This window comes from Monodelphis domestica, chromosome 8, assembly GCF_027887165.1.
Source record: "Monodelphis domestica isolate mMonDom1 chromosome 8, mMonDom1.pri, whole genome shotgun sequence".
Classification (NCBI taxonomy): Eukaryota; Metazoa; Chordata; class Mammalia; order Didelphimorphia; family Didelphidae; genus Monodelphis; species Monodelphis domestica.
In genome coordinates, this window is record NC_077234.1 from 241,016,741 (window position 1) to 241,043,788 (window position 27,048).

Genomic DNA, 27,048 nt, shown 5'->3' on the forward strand with positions numbered 1-27,048 from the left:
CTCCTTTGTGTGGGGAGAAAATTTCTGCCTCAGAAATCTATGCTACATTTTTAGTTGAAATATGCATTTGCCAGCCTGGGAAGGCAAGGAAAGATGGGTAAAATTCCAGACTGTCCAAGAATTATCTGATCATAAATACTGGGTCTGGAGGCAGGAAGACCTTGATTAAGACTAGCTTTGGACACTTACTTCAGCAAGTCAAACTCACAGATTTGTCTCGAGTTTCCTCATCCATAAAATGGGAATAGTGGCACCCATCTCACAGGACTGTTGTGAGGATTAAATTAAATATTGGCACACAGTAGACACTATGTAAATAAATGTTATGAGTATTAGATATTATTAACAATATTGTTATATCATTCTATGACTTGGACTGTGCTTTAAACTCTCGGTGGTCTATGACAAAATGCAAGTCAAATGACTTTTTCAAGAGAAGGTAGAGCTGTAAAGATCTTCCTATTGGAAGGCCCCAAAGCTGTGGAGAACATTCTTCTCTGAAGTTGATCTGAACCTTTAGCAATGAAGCTTGAAGCTTCAGGCATGGAGAAAGATTTGCTCGTGGAAATGGCGCCCCTCCGTACACGGTATGACTTTTGCCTTCGGTGACCTAAAAGCCCACGGGTGCGCAAATGCTAAGGATCCTTACTAGGAAGCTTTAAGTCAAGGGAGACCCCCATCGACACGGGTAACAGATTCTTCCTTTGCTCACTCCATTATAAAATGACTTCTCTTCCTTGTGACCACCATTAGTACAACTACGGATCCTTCACAACAGAAAAGAGGCCTGCTGAAAGATCGTAGGACTGACTGTTTAATGGCAGAACGGGCACTCGGGTGCTCTGACACTCGTGCTCTTCTGAGCACTCTTTGGTTTTCCTGAGCATCCGCTAACAGGGCGTCCCCTCGAGGCAGAGGACGCTTCCCAAGGCCCAAGAGCGTGTTCTGTGGACGCAGGGGCTCAAAGGCAGAGTCCTAAGGACTCTTCCCCTCCAGGGGTGGGACGTTCTCCTCAGCTGTCGTTCCTTTTCCAGGGTTCCCCAAATTTCACCAAAGGGGGCTCCCCGTGTGGCCGCGTCCTCTGCCAGTGCAGCCTGACAGCGGCTCCTGGGGAACTTGAGCCCGAGTCGGCCCCCAACCCTGGCTTTCACTAGCTGACCAGGTTTATCCCGAAGCCAGGCTTGTTCTCCTGCCATCATTGCTTCGTCTGTTCCTCCACGTCTTTCTCTGCCAGCAGCTGTCTAATAGCATTACAGATCTCTGCGCTTCCAGGCCCCGCGCCCGTACTCTTTGAAAGGGGCAGAGCACACCGCTAATTTCATCTGCATTCGCTGATGCTCCCCATCCCCCGCGGGGCTCCCTTTGCCTCTGGGCAGACACGGTGGCAGAGGAAGACGGGGAGCCAGCGGCTGCCCACGGGGTCTCTAGGGTGAGCGGGCTCTTCACCTCGTGCTCAGGCCCCGCCCCGCCCCTCCCTAACCACCTGACCTTCGCCTTCCCCCCCCCCCCCCCCCCCCCCCGGAAGCCCGGCACTCCACGAGGCCCAAGTCTGACTTCCCTGAATTCTGACAAGGAGACACCTGGATCCCAGGAGGGTCCCCAATCCAACAGCCAGAGGCCAAGGAAGAAAAGTCGCCACACAAAAGCTAAGTTTCATGAAAAGAGGTCCTTGTTGTATTTGAGGAGGGAAGTCACGGGGAAGCGCGCGGGCCCTGCGCCTGCGCGCTCTCTGCTCCGCTCGGCCAAGGGCTCCTGGGGGCTCGGCGCCTCTACGGCTTTTCCGTGCCCTGCGGAGCGCCGCGCAGGCCAGACTCTCTACCTCGTACCGGAGAAGGACATCTCCGAGTCCTGCCACCTACGCTAGAAAAGGGACCTTTGCAAAGGACAGGAGAGAGTGACACAGGGCAAAGCATCCTTCTTAGCACTTTATGGACTTGTACACATGTGGGGTGTATGTGCGAGGAGGTCACATTCCAGGGCGCGGCGGTGAAGGCTGGGGGCCCAGGGCGCCTCCGGAAGCATGCTAACTCTGGTGGAGGACGCCTCACTGCATCATGCATCCTGTGTTGGGAAGCAGTTCCTGCAGGTACGTGGCCACTGCTTTGGTCAGGTAAGTCATAGTCCCATAGGCTCCGCTGGGGGCGCTATCATAGAAAAAGTGGCAAATCCCGGTCACTGGGTCTTGCTCCAGGGTGTCCATGACTCCCAGGGATGTCTGTGGGAGAGAGAAGAGAAGGCAAGACGGTGGGGAAAAACGATGAATGATGAAGGCCCAAGAACGAAACATCTCATTTTATTTAGATCTGTAGGTCAGGAAGGGCTAAACACAGGATGAGAGAGAAATCATTGGTAAGGACAACGCTTTCCTTTTAAGGAGGGGAAAGAATTCCTGGACTGACCCCAGAAATAGCAGCACTGCTCTAAGTGTGGAAATATTCCCAACGACAGTGTTCAATGTTCGCTCATCCCCATCTTTAGGATTAAAGACATTTAATGGTCTTATGCTTTGCATGACAATGTGTGTAATAACCCACATCAAATTGCTTACCATCTCTGGGAAGGGGGAAGGCAGGGAAGGAGACAATTTAGATCGTATAACTTCAGAAAAATATGTTGGAAATTGTTGTTATGGGTAATTGGTAAAATAAAATCTCTTTACAGAAGGGGAAAATCTCGTTCCCCATAAACAAGCATTTCTTTTCTCTCCTCTCCACTTCGCTCTCTTTTTCCCCGATGCTTATGTCAGAGATGAACATGACCGATTTCCCCCCTAGGAGAGCATCGCTTTTATTATATGAGCTCGCCCCCTCTTGGGCAAGGTCTCCAGCCTACTTCCAGATCTTATCTCTTATCTCTGCTTAGGCCAACTCTCTACACACCTGTTCCTTTAGGAAGAATTCATTGGCCATCTGCACTATCTGGTCTACGTGGATGATCCCTCCGATGCTGTTCAGCTCGATGTCGGAGAGAAGCGTAAGGACGAGGATGGCTTCGACCAGCAGCTGTCGGTATTCTGGCTGAGGCACGCGGTTCAACACAGACTCCACATGGACAGCAAACTTGATCTCTTGGGGGGTCATCTGCAAGCAATGGGGAGGGCAGGGTCAGAAAGGGGAACAAACCATCATGCCCATTCTCGGACAGAAACAACCCAACAGCTCTCTGATCTAGGAAACAATGTGCTGGTTGGCTGTTGTGGTTCACTTTGTTCAGAACAATCAGAAAAGACATGCTGGCAAATTCAGCGGAGTCTCGCCCAGAGACGAGCCGTCTGTCCAGCCTAGAGTAGTGGATAGTGTGGTTCTGGTTGCACATCCACAGAATCAAACTCCTTTCAGAATGTCCTAATTCTACGAATAGATAGCAAGCCAGGAAGAGCCTCAAGTCCGTTTCCCGTGCTGTATATCGGAGCCACAACATCTCCGTTTTAAGATATGCTTTGGGCAGCGGGATGACGGGTTTTCCTAATTGTGCTCGTCTTTTTCCCAGCTTCCTTCTTCCACAGCTTATCCTCGATCTTAGCTAGACTAGAAACAGTCAGAGGGCATTAAAGGAAAATGATAGGGACTGAAGTCTCTGTTGAATACCAGTGAGCTGGCCGGAAGGAGGAATAAGAAGGGAGACCTTTTCTCAACCCAATGGGTTTAGTTGATGTGAACTCATCCAGGGAACAACGGCATAGGCTTGGAAACTGGCAGCGCCGACCCAGAAAGAGCAGATTAGGCTGTAGTCACGCAGTGCCAGAGGAGGGGATGCCAATTAGCCGAGAGGGATGGGACAAGAGAAGCTCTACTGGTGGCTAGTGGATGACAAGAGAAATGGAGAGAGATGAAGGACACAGTTCTTCAGTACTGGTCTTCATGGGCATATGTGTTGATGGAATGGAATCCTCTAGGTATTGTTAGAGATGTTTATATGTCTTCTTGAACTGGGGATACAGTGGATGGTGGGTTGAAAAAATAAAAGAAGCCAGAAATGGTTGGAGGGATGTGATACTTGTACATGTGAAAGAAAGACTATCCAAAATGAGTGGGCCAAGCGACTTTTCAAAGGTTCTCCAAACATTCTACTGGCAAGGCTGCTTCAAAACCCACAAGTAGACTTATAAAGGGGAAGGGAGGTATCAAACATAGAAGAACAGATCATTTATCATAGAATGTGAAGGAATACCACCACGACCATGAATTTACCTCTCTTGTAGTTGAAGATGGGAGCACATAGCCATCAATAGAGAGACCGTGGCACTAGGAAAAAAACACCACTGCATTTTAGTACAAAGTATGGAATGTTAAACACCCCCCACACACACACACAGCTATCTACTTACCTTTGTGCTCCCTATAAAACCTGAAAGATGCCTGAAATTCAGCAGAGTATTTTAGGGGAGGCATGTTCTCCCTACCCACAGCTCTAATGTGGATGGAACCGTTCTCAGTGGACCAACAAGCTTCATTTCTCACAAGAACAAAGGTCCCATAGAGACTTGGATTGTCCCTTTATGGAAGCTCACAATCTAAGAAAGCAGTAGATGACTGATGGGGCTGGGTGGCTCCCCTGGGTGCCACACAAAGGCAGGTTTTCATCAGTCTGGCCTGTGAGGTGAGGGTTCTGTGCATTTGTAATCGTCTATTTTTGAGCCTTCTAAAATGAGCGCCAATCTCACAAAGAACTAGTGTGCGCACAGATGCTGGGTATATAAATATCAAGCCCCGAATTAACAAAAAGCTGCTTCAAGTCAGTGAAAATCGAGACGGGAATGCAGAGTATTTAAAGAAACACGGCCAGGTTTCTCCTAGGCGGCCATGGTCCTCCTCGTTCTGAGGCCTTTCTCCTACATTCCTCAGGCTTATTTCTGTGGGAGCCTGGCTCCAAAGCAACACTTTGCTGATGGCACATCCACTACCCGGAGCCTTCTGGAACACACAAAAAAGAAGCCGAGGAATCTTCTACATGGGCGTCAGGAGAGGGCAGAGACCTCCCTGTAAAGATTAGCTGTGGAAATCCTGGAATTCTATGGCTGGGAATATGTTGTCTTTTACTTCTATTGTGAAATGAAAAAAGAGAAAAAAAATGTGTTCTAGTTTGTTCTGAGTAGGTTTCAAAGATTTTACACAGGGAATATATCTGCTTCTTCGAACCCAAACACAAACAAGCTTCTTCACTGATCTGATTATGAGTGGGAAGGGCCATCGAGGCAATTTTCTAGATATACAGAAGTTGTCCTCCTACAAGCCCACGTGAGAGCTAAGGACCATGTTCACTTGGGCTCTCCGATTTAAAGGGGAAGCAAAAGGATGAAGAGCTTCCTAAGAGTCATCCCTCTCCTCTCCCGCACCATTTACACGGCAGAGACTGTCTCTGCCCTTCCCCCTCCCCTCGGTCCAGAATGATTCATGAAATGTTACTTATGAAAACCTGCATCTAAGGGGGGCTACAGGGAACTATCAAGCCTCACACTGCACTGTCTGTGGGGACTCTCAGGCAGTTTACAGTTGAACAAAGTACTTGAGGAATATTATGGCATTTGGCCCCAAGGCTCGTGAAGGAGATCTTCCATAGGTGACTGTCATCCCCATTTCAAAGGTAAGAAGAATGAGGCCTGGAGCAGTTGACATTCTGAGGACACAAACAAAAACAGCTCCAAAGCTGGCAGAACAGACCGCTGGGTTTGATTTTCAAAGAGGGATACAGAAGACAGTAGCAACGAGCAGACGGCACAAGACATCAGGAAGAGCCTGGAAGGTGAGGCTGGAGTCTGGAGTCGGGCACGGCTGCAGGTAACGGGAGGTTGTGTTTTGCCGTGTTGAAGCGAGGCTGAGGGGAAGAGGAGGAGGAGCAGGAAGAGGAGAGGATGGATTCTCAGGCCCGTAACGCTAGCGACTATTTAAGAAGGGCTTGAGGGTTCACAGTGCTGCCCCCGGTGGGTCTTATTAGAGAGAATGGAGAAGAGCCAAACCCTCCGTGTATTTGCCCACGTTTACTCTGCCAACGAGGGCGATCCCGAGCTTGGGAAGGACAAAACAAAAGAGAGCCTGAAAACCCACAAAGAGTGAAGGAGGTACGACAAGAATTCTTCCGCCTTCCCTCAATGAACGCAAGACATCGGACCCAGGAAGGCACCAAAGGGCACCCTTGCTGAGCTCTCAGTGAGAGCTATAAGGGATGCGAAGGCGACGTAGACCTGGAGGAGGACAAGTGTTAACTAGGTTTAAAAGAAGAAGGGAAAGGGCAGACATTCTACCAACGAACACAAAAGAAGCTTCTATTTCATTGGGGAGGCGACGTATCTGCACGTATGTGTATGTACAAGCATGTATAGGCATGTACATACATGTATATATGCAGAGAGCTATCACAAAACCAAAATGACCTCACATGTTTATACACGGTTTTGTGAATGCCCAGCAGCTAGCACAGGGCCCGGCCTATAGTGATCGCTTAATGGCTTAATGCTTATTGATTTGTTGACTAAATAAAGGGCTCGCTCATTAAATTGGTGGAGGATAACAGTTAACACATGGAGGACAGGCAGAATTCCCCAAAGATCTCAGCAATTAGAACGTGGGCAATCTTTCTGAGATACAATTTAATATAAAGTACAAACTATTCAAGCTGGGCTAAAAGAATGAACAGGTACCAGTCAGGGAAGGCGCGGGTAAAGCCCGCCCTGATTTGTGGTGAATACGGCTCCTCGGGGCCAGCCTGCTCCCCCAGCACTGTAATTACCACAGTAACATGCCTGTAGATTGGCCTGCTTCAGTCTCTCCCCACCCCGCTCCATCCTCCATTCAGCCGCTAAAGTGGTTCCTAGGGTGCAGATCCGACCCTGCTCCCCCGTCGCTCGCAATCAGTAATCTCTAGTGGAACGACTACCAAGCGCTCTGGCGTCCGAAGCTCTCCACAACCGTCATCCTCTCCCTTTCCAGGCTTCTCCCCCTCCTCTCCCCTGCATGTGCTCTGGGACCCGGCGACACGAGCTTCTGGCTGCTCCACGATCCAGGCATCGTGTGTTGGCTGTAGGCATTTCCTGCGGCTGTTCCCCACGTGCAATGACTTCCCTGGCTCCCTTGTCATACAGGCCTGGCCATTTCCCACGTACTCCTAGTGCTCTCTGCTAGCCATTTATCTCCTCTGAAGCTTGTTTGTCCATACTTGTGTGCTTCCTGCCTCCCCTACTGGACGGGGGCCCCTAGAAAGCCAGGATTGACTTGTTTCTTTTTGTCCCCCACACTAAGGAGAGGGCCCGTCCCGTCACAGGTGCTTGAGAGATGTGTCCCAACAGGACTAGGTTATCCTTGGCTGCAGGGGGTGAGCTTGGCCAGCCGGATGCCCTCTGGAGTGCATGCTGCCAGCTTTCAGGGAGGGCAGAGACAAACTGAAGAGCACCCAAGGGTAGAGCCTGAATGGCTAAAGGATGGGGAGATCGCTGGTGGAAGGAGCTGGCAATGGTTTAGTATAAAGAAGGGAAAATTTAGGGGGAACAGGGCAGAGGTCTTCCAATGTAAAATGGAGATCTGAACCCCAGACTTCAATTTCCAGAAGTCCTTGGTAGTTCCCAGAATTCCCTATATCACCGAGTCCTCACCTGAGTGCGAGAACACAATTTGTATTTAAACTGACTCTCTGCCTACTTCGCCCTCTCCCTGCTTCCGCTTCTTAGCACACGCATCTCTCAAGATGTAGTAAGTGAAATGAATGGGCCATTTGGCCCTCCTAAGCAAGTGCTTTCTTATTTTGTATTTTATTTCATAATCTTTAATAAACCTCATAAAAATACAATACTTTTGGCAGAGAAACTAGTTTTAATTGTTACACCAATAAGGACTGGCATACAGATGAAAACTTAGGCTTCTTTGGCTTGACCCCGGGGGGAAAACTAGAAAACAATACGTGGAAGATGAAAAAAGGATGACTTGAGTGTCATATGAGAAAATGTCCCGACAACTAGATCTGTCCAAAAGTGGAAAAGCAGCCTCCATAGTTAGTGGGGTCTTGGAGGCAGAAATGAGAGACTCTAAGGCCCCTTCTGACTCCATGACTTGTTCCAACTTCCTTCCAACTCTAACTTGTTCCTGGTCCCACAAGCTGCTCTTTGACAGTCAAGATCCCCCCCCCCTCCAGTCTCTTCACAGAGTCATGTGGCCTGAGAAGGGAGGGGCCCCAGGAAGGGGCTTGAATATCGACGACGACGTCACCCCCCCCATCCCAGTGCTCACTGCACAGACAGACTTATTCTGTCTAACCCTGCTCACCTTCTGAAGAATCTTCCACACTTTCTGGTAGAATCCCACCGGAACTCTGTTAATGGCACCATCCAGTCTTCTCCGGCGTAGCCACTGACCCTGGCGCTCTCCCCAGCCGAGATGATGACCACCAGAGTCAGAAGAGGACAGTGTGCCCGTGGGGGAGGAGGGAGTACTGCACCTCTGCAAGACAGAGGATGAGCTCTTAGACATTCCAGGCATCCTGGTACGTGGACAAAGCACGACAACTTTTGAACTAAAAAACGCAGCCTATTGAGCAATTATTGCACCATCTCACTTTAGTATGCTTTCTAGGATGACTACCTGACGAAGCTCATTCTGTTTGGATATTTTTTTCCGTCTCAAAAGCGGTTTCTGTTAATAAATCTAAGACAGTAGGATCCGGATTTCCCCCCAAACCTAAAGTATTTCTAATACCTCTTTGGCCATGCCATTTCTACTCAAAAACCTTCAGAAGCTCTCGAATGGCACTCAAATAAATGACTTTTTTCTTGCATTCAAAGTTTTTCACAAAGTGGCTCCAACTTATCTTTTTTAATCCTTATTACTCTCCTTCACTCTATATTTAAAAAAATGAAATACTCTTTTCCCCCTCATCCTTATCTAACCTTTTCTCATCTCTAGGTCTTTGTTCGAGCTATGCTCCCATTCCTAGAACAGGCTTCCCTTTGCTCTTCCTCCAGGCCCTTTCTATCTACATGTCCCCACTCGGATTTCTCTTCTTGCCAGTGTCTTACTTTCTCCTAGCACTCTTTTTGGAGGCATCCTGTGTATAAGCTATTTGTGGGCAAACCTTTCTCTGTATTACCTTCCCGGAGAGGGGATCTTCGTATCGCCAATAGCCAGAACACAGAATTAGAGAACTCTATTCTCCAGCTGTACTTTGGCTATATTTGGAAGCTGCATCAAGGCCTACTGAGCTCTTTATTATGGGTAATGGCAGTGCTTGATACCGAGAGAGCCACATTTGAGCCACATGGCCATCCTCCGAGGGAGGCAGTGCATAAGGAATGCCTTTACATGTTGGGCTCAGAGCAGAGAAGTGGCTCGCCCACATTCACCATAGAAATTAGGGTCAGAGGCAAGATCTTAGCCAAGGTCTTCCGGACTCCGTGTTTAATGGTTTAGCAGCCTTCCATGATAAGAATGAATGATAGTTTCCAAATGGCTCCAAACTTGGAAGGAATAAATTACTTCAGATCAAGGCTACTATTAAGAGAATTATACACCATTTTCAGACATCATGACAATTACAAGAATGAAATCTTTAGACCATAGGATTGCCTGGAAGGGCTACTTTTATGCTATTTTAAAACAAAAACCATTTTATTTTCAGGGTTCTAGAATAAATATATTAAACAGGGATCTGGATATTTATTTTTTAAAGGCTAAAATTTGCCAGATTTACAAAATAAATTACTAAAGAGTCATTCATTTACCCCTTTCAGGTTGGTCCCACAATGAGTTCAACAAGTAATAAAAGGGGACATGATGCATCTAAGAATAAAGGACAGAAGACCAGAGTCCAAATTAGTATCACTGACCGCCCAGAGTTAATGTTATAGAACATACACAACTTCAGCTCCTTTTAAATCTATTTTTCTAGTCTCATAGCCATCTGAATATACTTCTTCCCTTTTCTGTCTTCTGCACCAGAAGGTGTTTATCCTCATGCTTTAGCCTTACTTCATTTAATTCCTCCCTCTGCACCAGGACCACATGTTCCTATAATGCAGAGAGAAGAGCTGCTGCTTCCACCTCCTTCCTTCTAAAAGGATGCTTATTTCTTTCAGACTAAAGGATAATTTTCCTGTTATCTTTTTAATTCCCGGTTCCCATGTAAGTGTTCAAGGGAATCACTGCTCTTTAAACCCCATCCCATCATCCGGTGGAATATAACTCCTTGAGGGCAGGGGCTGTTTTCATTTCTGTTTTTATTTTTATTTCCAGCATCTAGCCCCATTCCTGGCACTGGAAAGGTACTTAATGAATGCTTGTTGAGTTGAGTTGGCCCCTGAGGGGCTACTCAACTGAGGAAACAAAGACACAGAACTGGCATTACCCATACCTCTGGACTTATATGGGTGGTTTGGGGAGGGAGAAAAGAGAGTAAGGAAATACCTTCTGGAGGAGAAGCTCAGAGAAGGGGCCCCTTCAGAGGATTATATGTAAATCTCTAGCTTCCAAGCTGCAGAAGGGGGTCTCATTATTCTTACAGATTTTCACAGCCATTCTGACTCTGACATCCCCTTTATCCTTTTAATTTTAACTATTCATCTCATTTTATATTTTCTAATATACATAATTAAAAAAAACCCCTTACCCTCTGTCTTAGAACTGCTACTTAGTATTGGTTCCAATGCAGTGGGTAGTAAAGGCTGGGCAATGGGGGTTAAGTGAGTTGCTCAGGGTCACACAGTTTGGAAGTATCTGAGGCCAAATTTGAACACAGGACCTCCCCTCTCTAGGCCTGGCTGTCAACTCACTGAGCCACCCAGCTGTCTCCTCCACTGCCACCCCTTTTTTCCTAATAGACTTCAATTCTTACATGTACTACCAGAAGTTAAGGTAGAATTCTCCCAACCTGTCTATTTTTTCCTTCATGGGATCTTATTTTTAAATGGCAGTTAGGCTGGGGTAGTTGGTCTGCCTCATTAAGACCCTTTAAATGAGGCAGCAATTAGGCATGGGTAAAAGCAATTCCTGCTATGCTCACCAGGTTCCAGTAAGAGCATGAGAATGAATTTCTAACCGCAGCCTGGCAGAAATCATCTAGGACTCCACCATAACACAACACTCCAAAATTCATCCCATTTCCATTCAGCCAAAATTGAATGGCGCAGGGGGTCTGCTTCAGGGAGGAGAAGAGCAGGCTGTGTGACCAGGGAAAGTCCATAACCCTCAGCAACTAGGACCTTCTCGGGGAGTCGCCAACATGCTTTGGGGGAAGAAATTGGGGATCGAGTGGAAAGAGAGGGAAGTGTCTGCAGGAATGAGGAAGAGCTGCACACATCGGGAAATTCCAGAAGTTAAAGGTTTTGGTTTCTTAATTGAGAGCAAGTTTCCATTCTAGAACTTTTAAAGATTTCCTGTCTGCCTCCACAAAGTCACAGGCTGCATGTGGGATTCTGTCAGCTGCCACACGAGTTACCTGTCACAGTACTTCTCCAAAGCCCTACAAGTCTTTCTGAAGCATCAGAAAGTTTAGGATGAGGTAGGAGTAAAGAAAAGGTTACCGAGGTTTCCAACACTACAAATGGGAAGGTGACGAAGAACGCAATGCAATATACTCATGATGAATGGTTTACCATGGACTTGGAAGAGTGAATGCTGCTGGACATGGAATGGCCCACAGAAAATAACTACAAAACAAAAAAACAAATACCTCAGTAACACGGAATAATTCAATAAGAAATTGCAGATAGCAGTGGAGCAAAAAAAAGCAGCAGAGGAAGATATGGAATGATAAAATGCAGCGCATTCAAACAGAAAGAATTCCTTGCCTCAGGCTCTTCCTTTCCAAAGCTACAGGCTGGGTAATGGTGTTATTAAGATTGCCTTTAAGCACTGTGAACTCCTGTCAATCACGGGGCTGACTAGCCGAACAAGAGATTTGTTTTCTGGGTGAAATCCAGAAACGTAAACATCCGTGTTGATGAGAACTGTGCAAGGTACACCCAGAGGAGCAGAATAACCATCACTGTACGAGTCAAATTGTCTCCAGTCAAGCAAATCTGTCTGTATCCCTTGAGAAGCCAGAAGCATGCGGTTAGTTACACTATCTTTCCTAACTGATGAACAGTGCGAGGCATCGCTGTAGCAAACTTGGTAGAAATTAGGGGTGGAGTTAGAATTTAAGCCAACTCTAGGAGCTAGTTAGTTACAAGAAGTGTTTAATGCCTGCTCTAAGTGTCTTCCTGTGCCTGAAGGATGAAAATGCAGGAAACGTGACGCGGCCCCACGAGCAGCCATGCAAACAGAGCATCCTGCGGCAGAAAGGGCTGCTGTCTAGCCTGATCCATCATCTGAACATAGAGGACGCCAACGGGGTGCCATCAAGTGGCTGGCCGAGGAAGAGCTGAAGAAACATCGTTTTCAAACTCATTTCTGTTTGAATGGCCTCCCTGTGCACTGGACGCCGGGAGCCCACAACTGTGTTGAGCTCTGGGCTCAGCAAGTGTGACTATGGCTGTAAAGAAACAGACGCGTGAAAGCCCGGGAAGGCTGACCGGATGCCACCCTTCCTGGCCGGTGGTGACGGCCACACAAAGCCTCCCTTTGCTCACAACACAAACTTGATTTCACAGAGCGAAGGGCTTCTGAAAGCACGTCCTATGACTGGATCCTCACAGGCAGGGCTGAGCCCGGCTCTGCAGAGGAGCAAACAGGTCCGTTCGGTGACTCCCGACCCTGGCCCTGGGCTCTTTCTACTGCTCCCTGCTGCCGTGTTCTCAGCGTCCCAGGAGATGAGGGGGCGCCTGCACCGCCCCCTGACACGGATTTCCTTGCAAATACTTATTTTTAAACAATCTACATAAAAGCAGTCTTTAAGAACCGTCTTTTCCCTGAAGCACAGCACACGACTTTGTTTCAGCCGAAGAGGAGAGACTGAGAGATGGGGACAAAGTGGACCGTGCTGGCCGAAGGGTCAAGACGAATCTCCCTTTCTTTTGCATCTCCTTCCTCGTTAGAGGCTGAACTCTCGGGACAGCAGGACCGTCTATCTTTCTAGGCACACGAAGATCTGTTAGTATGGACAGCTTTTCTTTTTAAGATTTGAGCCAGAAAGCAGAAGCCCATGCAAGAAAGATCCAAAGCCAGTCATGTTTCTTTCACCTGCTCGTCAGCACTAAACCGCCTAGTCATCTGCAATTAAGAATAGATGAGGCTGTAAACATAAACTGTTTTTTTAAACCCTCACTTCCATCTTTGAATCAATACCGTGCATTGGCTCCAAGGCAGAAGAGTGGTCAGGACTAGGCAATGGGGATTAAGTGACTTGCCCAGGGTCACCCAGCTGGGAAGTGTCTGAGGCCAGATTTGAACCCAGGACCTCCCATCTCTAGGCCTGGCTCTCCATCCACTGAGTTACCCAGCTGCTCCCTAAAGTGGTTTTCAAATAAAGTGTTTGTAAGTACTCACTCCTAGAGTAGTGATCCTCTAAAAGGCAGAGGAGTCATCATCAACTGATGAATGAAAAAAGGACCATCTTGCATTGGCCAGGAGGCTTTAGAGAATAAAAATATGAAGTAGAAACCATCATTCTGCTCATTAATGAAAAGAAGGAAAGGAAGTCACACGCTGCGTTTCATTTTGAAAGTGTTCGCGGGAGAATTTCATGTTACACAGAAGTGGGATGAAGAATTAAAGATAAACGCAAGCAGGAAGTAAACACTCCTGCCGTGTGTGGGGGCGGGAGGGAATCCAGGTCATGTCTGACCGTTCCGCTCTTGTCTCCCCCTGACACTCCACGTGAAGGTCATAATAATTGGAGTTAATGACAAACCTGCTTGTTTAAGACAAGTAAAATATATTTTGTTGTCAGCTCTCTTTTCAGACCGCTATAACCTAAAGGAAATATTTCCTAAAAATCACTGTTTACTAACCATTTAAAGCAATAAAAAACAAAGCTTTTTGTCCGGGAAATCGTGGCCTCCTGAAATCTACCTGACACTTCAATAAGGAAAGGGAAATCATGAAAACATGAGATTTCAATCATTTTGAAGGAAGAGGAAAAAAAAAGGGGGGGAGACAATTTTCTCTTTACCTGAACCACTGCAGAAGACGCCTTACCTGCTTCATTTCACTCCTTAGTCTATTTATACCACTCCTTTCCGTTTTGGTGACTCCAGTATGGCCCACCTCATGAATAGAGATCGCTGGGCTAGATGTAGAGGAGTGAATAGGCCGCACTAGAAGAGGGGAAAAAACATATTAAAGTTCTAGGAAACCAAGCTCGTGCCTAGGTTAGGCCTACTTCATCTCTCTTCTGTACCAGAACCCTGCTTATGAGTCCTAGGAAACAAAGCATCTCCCTTATGTCTTCTGTTGCCAAAGACATTCTAATTGTAATTGGAGCTATTCTAAGATTGTTTTTTTTTAAAACAACAGAGCTAAATTATTTGTAGACCACTTTTAAAGGTATAGAACCCAACAAAGAAATACGTTGTGGGCTATTTTGAGTTTTGATTTGTTATAATGAACATGTTCAACTATATTAAAATAAACAATCCTAAAACATATTAAGCCGTCTTGGTCTTGAAACAAAAATGCCATAATCTCACGGTGTAACGGAAATCGAGAAGCATCTGGCTGGGAAAGTGCTAGGGAAAAAATTCATGACCAGAAGGCTATGCTGGAATTCACTTAGAAAGTTTGGGCCCCCTATCCGGGTCTTATTATCTCTGGACTTCTCGTCCTACACATGCCATTTATTCACTGCGTGAGGTAGACCTTCTGGTAAATAAAAGTTAGACGTTTCAAACAACTACGCTGTCTTTTTTATTCTGCATTTACTATTATCATAGAGTATTTATTATTAGTTTTGTTTACTTTTTGACATTTGGAACTCAGACAAGATTATCCTCAGCAGTCACTGGAATCCACGATATAATGGGATTAAAAAAGCAAAATAAAATCCCTCTGTGTGGCTAAATGTTGTCCCCTGCAATAGTTGAGACCGGGAGAAAAGGACAGGATCAACTCATACTTTTACTCATATCATATTTTCTCTGTCTTGTCCTTTAATGAAGAAAACTCATGGTATTGTTAGATGGCTTGCCCAGTTACGTAAGCACCTACATTTTATATCCCATGACAATTTTAAAATTAATTGCCTTTATCAAACGTGTATACTCTTCTGTTGGAAAACACACATGTGTAACTTACAGACTTATAGTCTAAGGACGGTCCGAATGAGATATCCAAAATTCACTTTGAGGAAAAACTCTACAATACCCAATTCAGAGGGAGGGGGAACAAACAAACAAACGTCTGATCGTGGGCTCTCCAGTTTTCGTTTGCGAGCTACAGATTTTGGAAGAAAAAAATACTAAGTACCCCCAATTCTTACAAATCAAGACCAAGAACAACTCAGGGTTTATTTCTTGGACTTGATGATGTCAATTCACAAATTGTCCGGAAATAATTTAGCTCTATTACTTTAAAAAACGCCAAGTTAGAAGAGCTGCAGTTCTAATTAGAATGTCTTTGGGATCAGAAGGTAGAAGCACTGGAGGTCGCCATGTCTCCAAGGACCCCAAGGCAGGATTCTAGTACCGTCCGAAGCGTTTCTCGGACTTACTCGACGATCCTCCTGCCCAAAGCAAGTTGAACGTGACCTTTCACAGAACACAGTTTTGGGGTTGAAAGGCCTGTCCCGTAACCAAGATGCACCCATCGAGGTCGCCGCGCGCTCCAACGCCTCCTCTCTCCTCCCTCGCTGGGGGGAATGTGAGCCGCGGATGAGCAGGGCAGGATGGAGGAGAGGAGCCTGGCGCCAACAAGGATGCTCTGACCGGGGAGGGCACTCGCGGAGGTGGAGAGGACTCGTTAGGGAGCCCCTTTCACGCTCCCTCTGACCTGTCGCTCCCTGTCATGGTCCTCGTCTCCTTGAGCCCTGCCCACGCAGAGCATGGCAAGAAGCGGACCCGAGGGCTCCTCCCGAGCCCCCCTACAGACACCCCCAGGCCTTTAAAGTCAGCAGGTCCCTTCTCGCGTGGGTGTGAGCCCCTCCGGCACTCTCCTCCTTCAGGCCTTCCCATTTACGGCTGGGATTCTCCCGGATGCACTTCTCGTGTCTGGCCTCTGCCCGGACTGCCGTGCCTGCCGCTCCACGGTCCAAGAGTGGCTCCTAAAGCAAGAGGCTGACCGGGCTAGCGGGAGCTCCACACACTCGAGGACGAGCCCCCCGGGCCGGGCCTCTACTCTTCACTTCCCAGTAACGTATTAAAGACATGCACAGGGAGACTTCCGGTTAAGATGGCGGCTTAGAGAAAGCTAAAGCTCAGATCTCCGGAAAACCCTTCCCGACCGATCTCAAAATATAAGCTCCTAAGGCGCCGAAATTCAAAACGATCAACAGCACAGACCCTGGGAAGCCTCCTCCTGGACCTGGACCCGGTTCAAAAGGTACGGCTCCCCTCAAAAGCCAGAACCCGAGATCACTCGGACCTCAGGGGTAGGAGCGCAGAGTCCAAGGCTCCGGGAAGCCGCAGCCCGGCCGGGCTCAGAGAGCAGAACCCTCAGGGCCTTCTACCCAAGTCCCAGTGAAAGTTACTGCCTGGGGCTTCCGCTGCAGAGAGCTGGTCGAAACAACAGCAACCCTCAGGGCGGGCAAGACAGCCTCACGGGCTGGATCCTGCTATCCAAGTCTCAGTGAAAGTCCTTGCCCTCGGAGCTTGGGCTAGCTGCAGCCCATCCCCCCGCAGGCCGACGAAACAGCCTCACGGCCAGCGATTCTGAAGGCAACTTCCTGAAAGCGAGCTGGGGGGAGAGCGTGGCCTCGTGGTCCCACCCTTCCATTCCAGCTCCAGTGAGGCATATTCAGTTTAACCCAGGGAAAGCTCTTAGAACCAACATCTGCCCAGGACTAAAGCCTCTGATCACCAGAGATAAGAAAAGCTAATCCTCCACATTCAGAGATGACAAACTCCACAGAAGCACAGAAGCCCCAAAATACGAAGAAAAATAAGAAGAAAGGGGCGACTTTGGACACATTCTATGGAGCCAAAATACAAAATACAGAGCAGATAGAAGAAGATATACAAGAAAATTCTCCAAAATCTTCCAAAGGAAATAGAAACTCTCCACAAACCCATGAAGAATTTGAATCAGAAATGACCAAAAAGATGGAAGCCCTCTGGGAGGAAAAGTGGGAAATAATGCAAAAGAAATTCATGCATCTACAAAACCAGTTTGACCAAACTGTAAAAGAAAACCAGGCTTTAAAGCAAGAACTAATAAAGCAAAGCCAAAACACCAAGAAATTAGAAGAGAACATAAAATATCTCACCGACAAGGTGATAGATCTGGAAAATAGAGGGAGAAGAGAAAATTTAAGAATAATTGGACTCCCAGAAAAGCCAGAAATAAACACCAAACTGGACATGGTGATACAAGATATAATCAAAGAAAATTGCCCAGAGATTCTAGAACAAGGGGGCAATACAGCCACTGACAGAGCTCACAGAACACCTTCTACACTAAACCCCCAAAAGACAACTCCCAGGAATGTAATTGCCAAATTCCAAAGCTATCAAACAAAAGAAAAAATCCTACAGGAAGCCAGAAAAAGACAATTTAGATATAAAGGAATGCCAATCAGGGTCACACAAGACCTTGCAAGTTCTACTCTGAATGATCGTAAGGCATGGAACATGATCTTCAGAAAGGCAAGAGAGCTGGGTCTCCAACCAAGAATCAGCTACCCAGCAAAACTGACTATATACTTCCAGGGGAAAGTATGGGCATTCAACAAAATAGAAGACTTCCAACTTTTTGCAAAGAAAAGACCAGAGCTCTGTGGAAAGTTTGATACCGAAAATCAAAGAGCAAGGAATACCTGAAAAGGTAAATATTAAGGAAAGGGGAAAAATGTTATCTTCTTCTTTTACTCAAACTCTCTTCTATAAGGACCACATTTATATCAATCTATGTATGCTAATATGTGGGGAAAATGTAATGTATAAATAGGGGGTAAAGAAAGGCCAAATAGAATAATGGTTCTCACACAAAGATTAACATGGGAAGGGGAGGGGAAGAAAACTCCTAAAAGAAGGAGAGGAAGAGAAGGGGGGGGGGGTTTACTTAAACCTCAATCTCAGGGAAATCAACTCTGAGAGGGAAAAACATCCAGATCCATTGGGATCTTGAATTCTATCTTACCCAACAAGGGTAAGGAGAAGGGAAAACCAAGGGGGGGAGGGGGAGAGGGAGAACAAAAAGGGAGGGAAAGAGAGGGGGGAGGGGGAGGGAAGAAAAAGGGAGGGACTAAAAAGGGAAACATCAAGGGAGGGGACAAGGGGCACTGATTCAAAGTAAATCACTGGACTAAAAGGTAGAGCCGAAGAAGAAAAGGTTAGAATTAGGGAAGGCAATCAAAATGCCAGGGAGTCCACAAATGACAATCATAACTTTGAACGTGAATGGGATGAACTCACCCATAAAACGTAGACGAATAGCAGAATGGATTAGAATCCAAAACCCTACCATATGTTGTCTTCAAGAAACACACATGAGGCGGGTTGACACCCACTCAATCTCAGGGAAATCAACTCTGAGAGGGAAAAACATCCAGATCCATTGGGATCTTGAATTCTATCTTACCCAACAAGGGTAAGGAGAAGGGAAAACCAAGGGGGGGAGGGGGAGAGGGAGAACAAAAAGGGAGGGAAAGAGAGGGGGGAGGGGGAGGGAAGAAAAAGGGAGGGACTAAAAAGGGAAACATCAAGGGAGGGGACAAGGGGCACTGATTCAAAGTAAATCACTGGACTAAAAGGTAGAGCCGAAGAAGAAAAGGTTAGAATTAGGGAAGGCAATCAAAATGCCAGGGAGTCCACAAATGACAATCATAACTTTGAACGTGAATGGGATGAACTCACCCATAAAACGTAGACGAATAGCAGAATGGATTAGAATCCAAAACCCTACCATATGTTGTCTTCAAGAAACACACATGAGGCGGGTTGACACCCACAAGGTCAGAATTAAAGGATGGAGTAAGACCTTCTGGGCCTCAACTGATAGAAAGAAGGCAGGAGTGGTAATCATGATATCTGATAAAGCCAATGCAAAAATAAACCTGATCAAAAGGGATAGGGAAGGTAATTATATTTTGTTAAAAGGGACTCTAGACAACGAGGAAATATCATTAATCAACATGTATGCACCAAATAATATAGCACCCAAATTTCTAATGGAGAAACTAGGCGAATTGAAGGAAGAAATAGACAATAAAACCATACTAGTGGGAGACTTAAACCAACCATTATCAAATTTAGATAAATCAAATCAAAAAATAAATAAGAAAGAGGTAAAAGAAGTGAATGAAATCTTAGAAAAATTAGAATTAATAGACATATGGAGAAAAATAAATAGGGATAAAAAGGAATACACCTTCTTCTCAGCACCACATGGCACATTCACAAAAATTGACCATACATTAGGTCACAGAAACATAGCACACAAATGCAAAAAAGCAGAAATAATGAATGCAGCCTTCTCAGATCACAAGGCAATAAAAATAATGATTAGTAATGGTACATGGAAAACCAAATCTAAAACCAATTGGAAATTAAACAATATGATACTCCAAAACCGTTTAGTTAAAGAAGAAATCATAGAAACAATTAATAATTTCATCAAGGAAAATGACAATGGCGAAACATCCTTTCAAACCTTTTGGGATGCAGCCAAAGCGGTAATCAGAGGCAAATTCATATCCCTGAAAGCTTTTATCAACAAACAAGGGAGAGCAGAGATCAATCAATTGGAAATGCAATTGAAAAAACTTGAAAGCGATCAAATTAAAAACCCCCAGCAGAAAACCAAATTAGAAATCCTAAAAATTAAGGGAGAAATTAATAAAATCGAAAGTGATAGAACTATTGATTTAATAAATAAGACAAGAAGCTGGTACTTTGAAAAAACAAACAAAATAGACAAAGTACTGGTCAATCTAATTAAAAAAAGGAAGGAAGAAAAGCAAATTCACAGCATTAAAGATGAAAAGGGGGACAGCACCTCCAATGAGGAGGAAATTAAGGCAATCATTAGAAATTACTTTGCCCAATTATATGGCAACAAATACACCAATTTAGGAGAAATGGATGAATATATACAAAAATACAAACTGCCTAGACTAACAGAAGAGGAAATAGAATTCTTAAATAATCCCATATCAGAAATTGAAATCCATCAAGCCATCAAAGAACTTCCTAAGAAAAAATCCCCAGGGCCTGATGGATTCACCTGTGAATTCTATCAAACATTCAGAGAACAGTTAACCCCAATACTATACAAACTATTTGACATACTAAGCAAAGAGGGAGTTCTACCAAACTCCTTTTACGACACAAACATGGTACTGATTCCAAAACCAGGCAGGTTAAAAACAGAGAAAGAAAACTATAGGCCAATCTCCCTAATGAATATAGATGCAAAAATCTTAAATAGGATACTAGCAAAAAGACTCCAGCAAGTGATCAGAAGGATCATTCACCATGATCGAGTAGGATTCATACCAGGGATGCAGGGCTGGTTCAATATTAGGAAAACCATCCACATAATTGACCACATCAACAAGCAAACTAGCAAGAACCACATGATTATCTCAATAGATGCAGAAAAAGCCTTTGATAAAATACAACACCCATTCCTATTAAAAACACTAGAAAGCATAGGAATAGAAGGGTCATTCCTAAAAATAATAAACAGTATATATCTAAAACCAACAGCTAATATCATCTGCAATGGGGATAAACTAGATGCATTCCCAATAAGATCAGGAGTGAAACAAGGATGCCCATTATCACCCCTACTATTTGACATTATACTAGAAACACTAGCAGTAGCAATTAGAGAAGATAAAGAAATTGAAGGCATCAAAATAGGCAAGGAGGAGACCAAGTTATCACTCTTTGCGGATGATATGATGGTCTACTTAAAGAATCCTAGAGATTCAACCAAAAAGCTAATTGAAATAATCAACAACTTTAGCAAAGTTGCAGGATACAAAATAAACCCACATAAATCATCAGCTTTTCTATATATCTCCAACACAGCTCAGCAGCAAGAACTAGAAAGAGAAATCCCATTCAAAATCACCTTAGACAAAATAAAATACCTAGGAATCTATCTCCCAAGACAAACACAGGAACTATATGAACACAACTACAAAACACTCGCCACACAACTAAAACTAGACCTGAACAAATGGAAAAACATTAACTGCTCATGGATAGGACGAGCCAATATAATAAAAATGACCATCCTACCCAAACTTACTTATCTATTTAGTGCCATACCCATTGAACTACCAAAATACTTCTTCACTGATTTAGAAAAAACCATAACAAAGTTCATTTGGAAGAACAAAAGATCAAGGATATCCAGGGAAATAATGAAAAAAAAACACATACGATGGGGGCCTTGCAGTCCCTGACCTAAAACTATATTACAAAGCAGCAGTCATCAAAACAATTTGGTACTGGCTAAGAAACAGAAAGGATGATCAGTGGAATAGACTGGGGGAAAGCGACCTCAGCAAGACAGTATACGATAAACCCAAAGATCCCAGCTTTTGGGACAAAAATCCACTATTCGATAAAAACTGCTGGGAAAATTGGAAGACAGTATGGGAGAGACTAGGAATAGATCAACACCTCACACCCTACACCAAGATAAATTCAAAATGGGTGAGTGAATTAAACATAAAGAAGGAAACCATAAGTAAATTGGGTAAACACAGAATAGTATACATGTCAGACCTTTGGGAGGGGAAAGGCTTTAAAACCAAGCAAGATATAGAAAGAATCACAAAATGTAAAATAAATAATTTTGACTACATCAAACTAAAAAGCTTTTGTACAAACAAAACCAATATAACTAAAATCAGAAGGGAAACAACAAATTGGGAAAAAATCTTCATAGAAACCTCTGACAAAGGTTTAATTACTCATATTTATAATGAGCTAAATCAATTGTACAAAAAATCAAGCCATTCTCCAATTGATAAATGGGCAAGGGACATGGATAGGCAGTTCTCAGATAAAGAAATCAAAACTATTAACAAGCACATGAAGAAGTGTTCTACATCTCTTATAATCAGAGAGATGCAAATCAAAACAACTCTGAGGTATCACCTCACACCTAGCAGATTGGCTAACATTACAGCAAAGGAAAGTAATGAATGCTGGAGGGGATGTGGCAAAGTAGGGACATTAATTCATTGCTGGTGGAGTTGTGAACTGATCCAGCCATTCTGGAGGGCAATTTGGAACTATGCCCAAAGGGCGACAAAAGAATATCTACCCTTTGACCCAGCCATAGCACTGCTGGGTCTGTACCCCAAAGAGATAATGGACACAAAGACTTGTACAAAAATATTCATAGCTGCGCTCTTTGTGGTGGCCCAAAACTGGAAAACGAGGGGATGCCCATCAATTGGGGAATGGCTGAACAAACTGTGGTATATGTTGGTGATGGAATACTATTGTGCTAAAAGGAATAATAAAGTGGAGAAGTTCCATGGAGACTGGAACAACCTCCAGGAAGTGATGCAGAGCGAGAGGAGCAGAACCAGGAGAACATTGTACACAGAGACTAATACACTGTGGTATAATCGAACGTAATGGACTTCTCCATTAGTGGTGGTGTAATGTCCCTGAACAACTTGCAGGGATCCAGGAGAAAAAAACACCATTCATAAGCAAAGGATAAACTATGGGAGTGGAAACACCGAGAAAAAGCAACTGCCTGAATACAGAGGTTGAGGGGACATGACAGAGGATAGACTCTAAATGAACACTCTAATGCAAATACTATCAACAAAGCAATGGGTTCAAATCAAGAAAACATCTAATGCCCAGTGGACTTACGCGTTGGCTATGGGGGGTGGGGGGGAGGAAAAGAAAATGATCTATGTCTTTAACGAATAATGCTTGGAAATGATCAAATAAAATATATTAAAAAAAAAAAAAAAAAAAAGACATGCACAGGAAAGCCGCTCCACTGAGGCGTGAGGCACGCGGGCGCCCAGAGAGCAGACACACAGCCAGCGCGTCCGGACGTCACAGCCCACCTCCCAAGGCCTGCCACACGGCCTCCTCTCCTGCCGTCCTCCGTCTAGGCCCGGCCCTGCGGGCTCTGCGCCCTCCGCGTGGCCCTCTCTCCGGCTCTGCCCCGCAGACCGCCTCCGACGCGACCTCTGCCAGCGAGCGCCGGCGCCCAGGCTTGGTGTGTCCTTGGGTTCACTTGGCTGTTTGCGGGGCCTCTCCTGTGTGTGTGTGCGTGTGTAGACGGGTGTCCGGTGTGTGCATCTGTGTATACTCACTATGGGAACACACACATAGGGTCCTATTCAGTACATTGCAGTCCTATTTACTTACTGCTTCTTTCAACACCGAACTCTTTCCCACTCAGAATATGGTGCAAGAGATTCTTCATGTCGAACGGGCTGAGGTTCATCAGACTCTCCGAGGCTTCTTCTCCTGGAAAGAAGCGCATCTTATGGAGAAGACGAGGACTAACGGATGCATCCTGGACCAGAGCCTCCCTTTCCCCGGGCCCTGCCGAGACCAAGAGCCCCCTCTTCCCTTCCCTGCTGGACCTTCGGAACAAAGCAAGCAGTTCCGCTTCTTAGGGCGCTGTTACCTCCCGTGCAGTGACTCTGCCAGTCCACCACGGATTGATGTTCTGGACCCTACTAAGGACTCTCCGAGCCTGGGAACCTCAAAGCCAATCATCCGGACACAAGGACCCCACTTTGCCCAACAGAGACCCTCCGGATGACCTCATCGTCCCCTTCTCCCCCAGGGGGAGACCCCTAGCCATCTCCTGGTTTGGGGCTCTTCCCTTGCTCTCCCTTCTCTCCCCCAACTCCCTTTCCCACAATTAAGCTCTGCTTGCATTACTCAACTCTCATTTGCCTCCCAACTGACCCCGTCAACCAGGCTGACACTAACCTCGTGTGCAGGGAGAAGAGCCCCCCAAGAGGGCCCCTGCGGCCCAGTTTTCCCATCGGCACCACCTTCATGCCTGAAATCACCCCCTGCGCCACCTCTGGCTACAAGTGGTGGAAGTCGGACTGACGCTGAAAAGGACTCCAGAACTCATTCCTATTACACGAGGCTGAATGGATGAGGGAGCCGTGACAGCACCAAAGGCCCAGCGGGCCCAGCAGACCCGGTACGGGGAATTCCCTCCACCATCTTTCCTTTCAGGAAAGGAGTCACAGCTTACGCCCCGTGTTGGCTCTCAAATGAACAACTACTGACATTGCTGCCATATTACCAGCACTTCACTGTCAAGTGAGATATGCTGGAATGACATGTCTGAGTGTGAGGCAAAGTGTGCCATTGACAAAGAGAGTGTCCCAGAGGCCCGGAGCTTCCTGACACGTCAGACCCTGCCACGTAACTCTCTGTGGCAGAGTCGAAGGAGGTTTGTCGGGACGTTCTCACCCTTCAGTGACCAACACTCTGAATGGGCTGGGGGAGGCCCGTCTCCCTGCCTGCTAGTCCCGGGATGCTCCGGAGAAGGACTTTACCTGAGCAGTTCAGACTGCGGGCCAGCTCAGTGGCCATCACCTGGATGATGAGGCCGATCCGGAGCCGGAGCATCTCTGCAAAGAGGCTGGGCTGGGACCGGACGTACATGGCCAAGTAAACCATGATTTCCTGGTAGGAACAAGGAAGTCGGGTCAGCCCGGGGAAGGCAGAAGGTTTCCGTCCCGGCCCAGCCCCCACTGAAGGGAAGGGGAAGCCGGGAGGACCGTCGCCCCCTGGACTCTAACCTGGGTGAGGACGGCGATGCTGATGTCCTGTCCACTGGCCTCGTAGATGAGGTGGGTCAGTTCTTCGGGGGGAAGAGGCCTGGGGAGAGAATCATGCGGTGAAAGACCCAATCAGCACAGGCAGTCACGTCTGCGTGTCTCTAGAATGTATACAGTGGCTGCCCTGCAAGCCCCAAATGTGGACGGTCAGCTGCGGTGGGCATTGAGGTCCAGAGAGACGCGCTGTTCTTTCAGCCTCGCGCAGCTCCCGGGATCCCCTTTTACCTTTGAGGAAGCCAAGGCTCTGGAAGTGGAGCTCAGACCCCCCCTGGCACTCCCTCCCCCAAGCAGGGCCAGGCAGCTCGGTGGGGGCCCTGGGTCCGGGCCTGGCCGGCAGCGGGGGACTTACGCAGAGATGGTCTTCTCCCGGGGCTCAGGAGGCAGGCCCACTGTGAGCTGCTTCTGGTGGGACAGCAAGTCTGTGCATGCCTGTGGACACAGCGAAAGGGAGCCGCGTGACCTCCCCCGTTCAGGCCGGCCCTTCCAGGCCTCTCAGTGCTTCACGGCCAGGAGAGGGAGCAGAAGGCTGGGCCTGAGACAGCCCACTGCGGGGACAATGATTAGAGACGCCACATGGAGGAAGGATAAAGCGCTGCTCAGTCCTAGGCAAGGCCCGAAAAATGCCGTCCCTCTTCCCTGGAGGCTAGAGCTTTACTATCCCCCGTGCAACCCAATCTCCTACCACTCTTCCCTCCAGGTTCCCCGGAAGTGGGGGCGGGGTCCCTGCTGGCTTTTGTCCCCAGCACGGGGTCTAGCAGACAGGAGGCACTTAATAAGTGCACGCTGACTAGCCGCAGGCCAAGGAGGGTGTGGGGGATGTCAGGTTTTTAAACAGCAGATGACAGAGCTTCTGTGTATTCCCAGCTCCCAGCCCTAACCTCGATGTTACTTAGAACACTTGTCAGTTTTCAAAGCAAGAATACATTGACGAACAGTGCTGGCTGTCATTAGAGGAGCCGTGTGGTCTAAATGAGGAGACAGCGGTGTGCAAGGGCCGCTCAGGAAGACCTCTCACTAGCAGAATGACATAACGGAGAGCTCACTGTCAGGCGCTTTATTCACTCCCGAGCAAGTGTGGAGGAGACAAGAAGGGCTCGGCGTCCCCTCCATTCATCCGTGGGGAGCCCCTTCTTCAGCTTCAGAAGATGACAACAGGACGGCGCCCTCCGGAGAAGCAGAGCACGGCCCCCACGACTGGCTAGGGAAGTCTCTGAGAGGCGCCACGCCCGGATAATCCATGACCCGGAAGCCTAGCTAGACCGATCCTGGGACAGTGCCCGGCTCACCCTGGAGACACCATGTGGCACAGCCTGTGGGGACCTGCGATGACCTATTCCATGAAGAACTCCAGTCTAGGTGCTTGACAGTTACACTCTATGCCACACCCAGGTAACACGAATCATGCACGATGAACATGCGAACAGAGCACACGTCCGATACATACATGGGAGGGGAGGGGCTGAGACGGAAACACACAGAGCCAGTAGGAGAAGGAATCTCTGCGTTACACGTTCTCTCTTCTATTTCCCTATTCAGGGCTTCCTTTCAAGAACAGCTTTTGTGCCACAAGGCCAGAGTAATCCTGACCAACAACTCGGCTTCTCTCATACCTCTGCCAGAACTTCGACCTTCTTCTTTAGCAGCCCGGAGATGTAGCGAATCAGCCCCCATTCCTTGTTCAAGCCCGCTTTTCGGTAGAGTTCACTAAGAAGGGTGTGAACGGTGACCCCGTGCTGTCCCGAAAGATTTGTATCCCATTCGGGGCCCCTGAAAGGGAAGAGACAGACAGAGTCCTGTGAGGGACGTGCCGCAAAATGAGGGAGTTTGGGGTACAGAATCCGCATCCCTCCGTAGCACAGGATGATTAGAGGAAACTGTTACTTCATGTCTTGTTTAGCAAAGAGGAATCTATAAAAAAGTAGAAAGAATTCTTGGTCCCTTCATCTTACAGGGCTAAACTCATTACAATGTGAAAAGCTAGATTTACCTGTTTGATTTTAAGTGGCAGTAGTGCACCAAGCTGGGGATTTGCATGAATGATGCTTCTGTATGAAAAATCTATTGAACTGGTAGGACTAAAAGGTAAAAAAGTTTGCACTCTAGAGGGTGTCAGTTGTTTGGACATCCCATCGCTTGCTTCTAAATATACCTTTTAAAGGTATTCAGCTCGTACAGTCTCTTTTTTGCAAGAATAATAACAATATTCATTTGGAAAACAAAAGATCAAGAATA

At 46.6% G+C, this 27,048-nt stretch overlaps 1 protein-coding gene across 5 annotated transcripts in view; it reads right to left on the reverse strand.

The window, feature by feature from the left end:
• Window positions 1-1,647: 1,647 nt before the first annotated feature.
• PHKA2 (phosphorylase kinase regulatory subunit alpha 2) overlaps window positions 1,648-27,048 on the reverse strand; it is a 99,472-nt gene continuing 74,071 nt past the window's right edge. For 2 of the 5 annotated variants that reach the window (XM_001364096.4, XM_007500818.3), the window contains exons 22-33: window positions 26,427-26,583; window positions 25,166-25,245; window positions 24,778-24,856; window positions 24,532-24,661; window positions 23,372-23,473; window positions 14,058-14,176; window positions 13,101-13,130; window positions 11,573-11,626; window positions 8,253-8,426; window positions 4,191-4,244; window positions 2,880-3,080; window positions 1,648-2,215 (exon numbers count right to left, since the gene is read on the reverse strand). In XM_001364096.4, the coding sequence (XP_001364133.1) occupies window positions 2,045-2,215; window positions 2,880-3,080; window positions 4,191-4,244; window positions 8,253-8,426; window positions 11,573-11,626; window positions 13,101-13,130; window positions 14,058-14,176; window positions 23,372-23,473; window positions 24,532-24,661; window positions 24,778-24,856; window positions 25,166-25,245; window positions 26,427-26,583 (1,351 nt within the window). In that variant the 3' untranslated portion in view covers window positions 1,648-2,044. The remainder of the gene's footprint in view (window positions 2,216-2,879; window positions 3,081-4,190; window positions 4,245-8,252; window positions 8,427-11,572; window positions 11,627-13,100; window positions 13,131-14,057; window positions 14,177-23,371; window positions 23,474-24,531; window positions 24,662-24,777; window positions 24,857-25,165; window positions 25,246-26,426; window positions 26,584-27,048) is intronic. The other 3 variants (XM_007500820.3, XM_056808692.1, XM_007500819.3) reach the window with 2 other exon arrangements.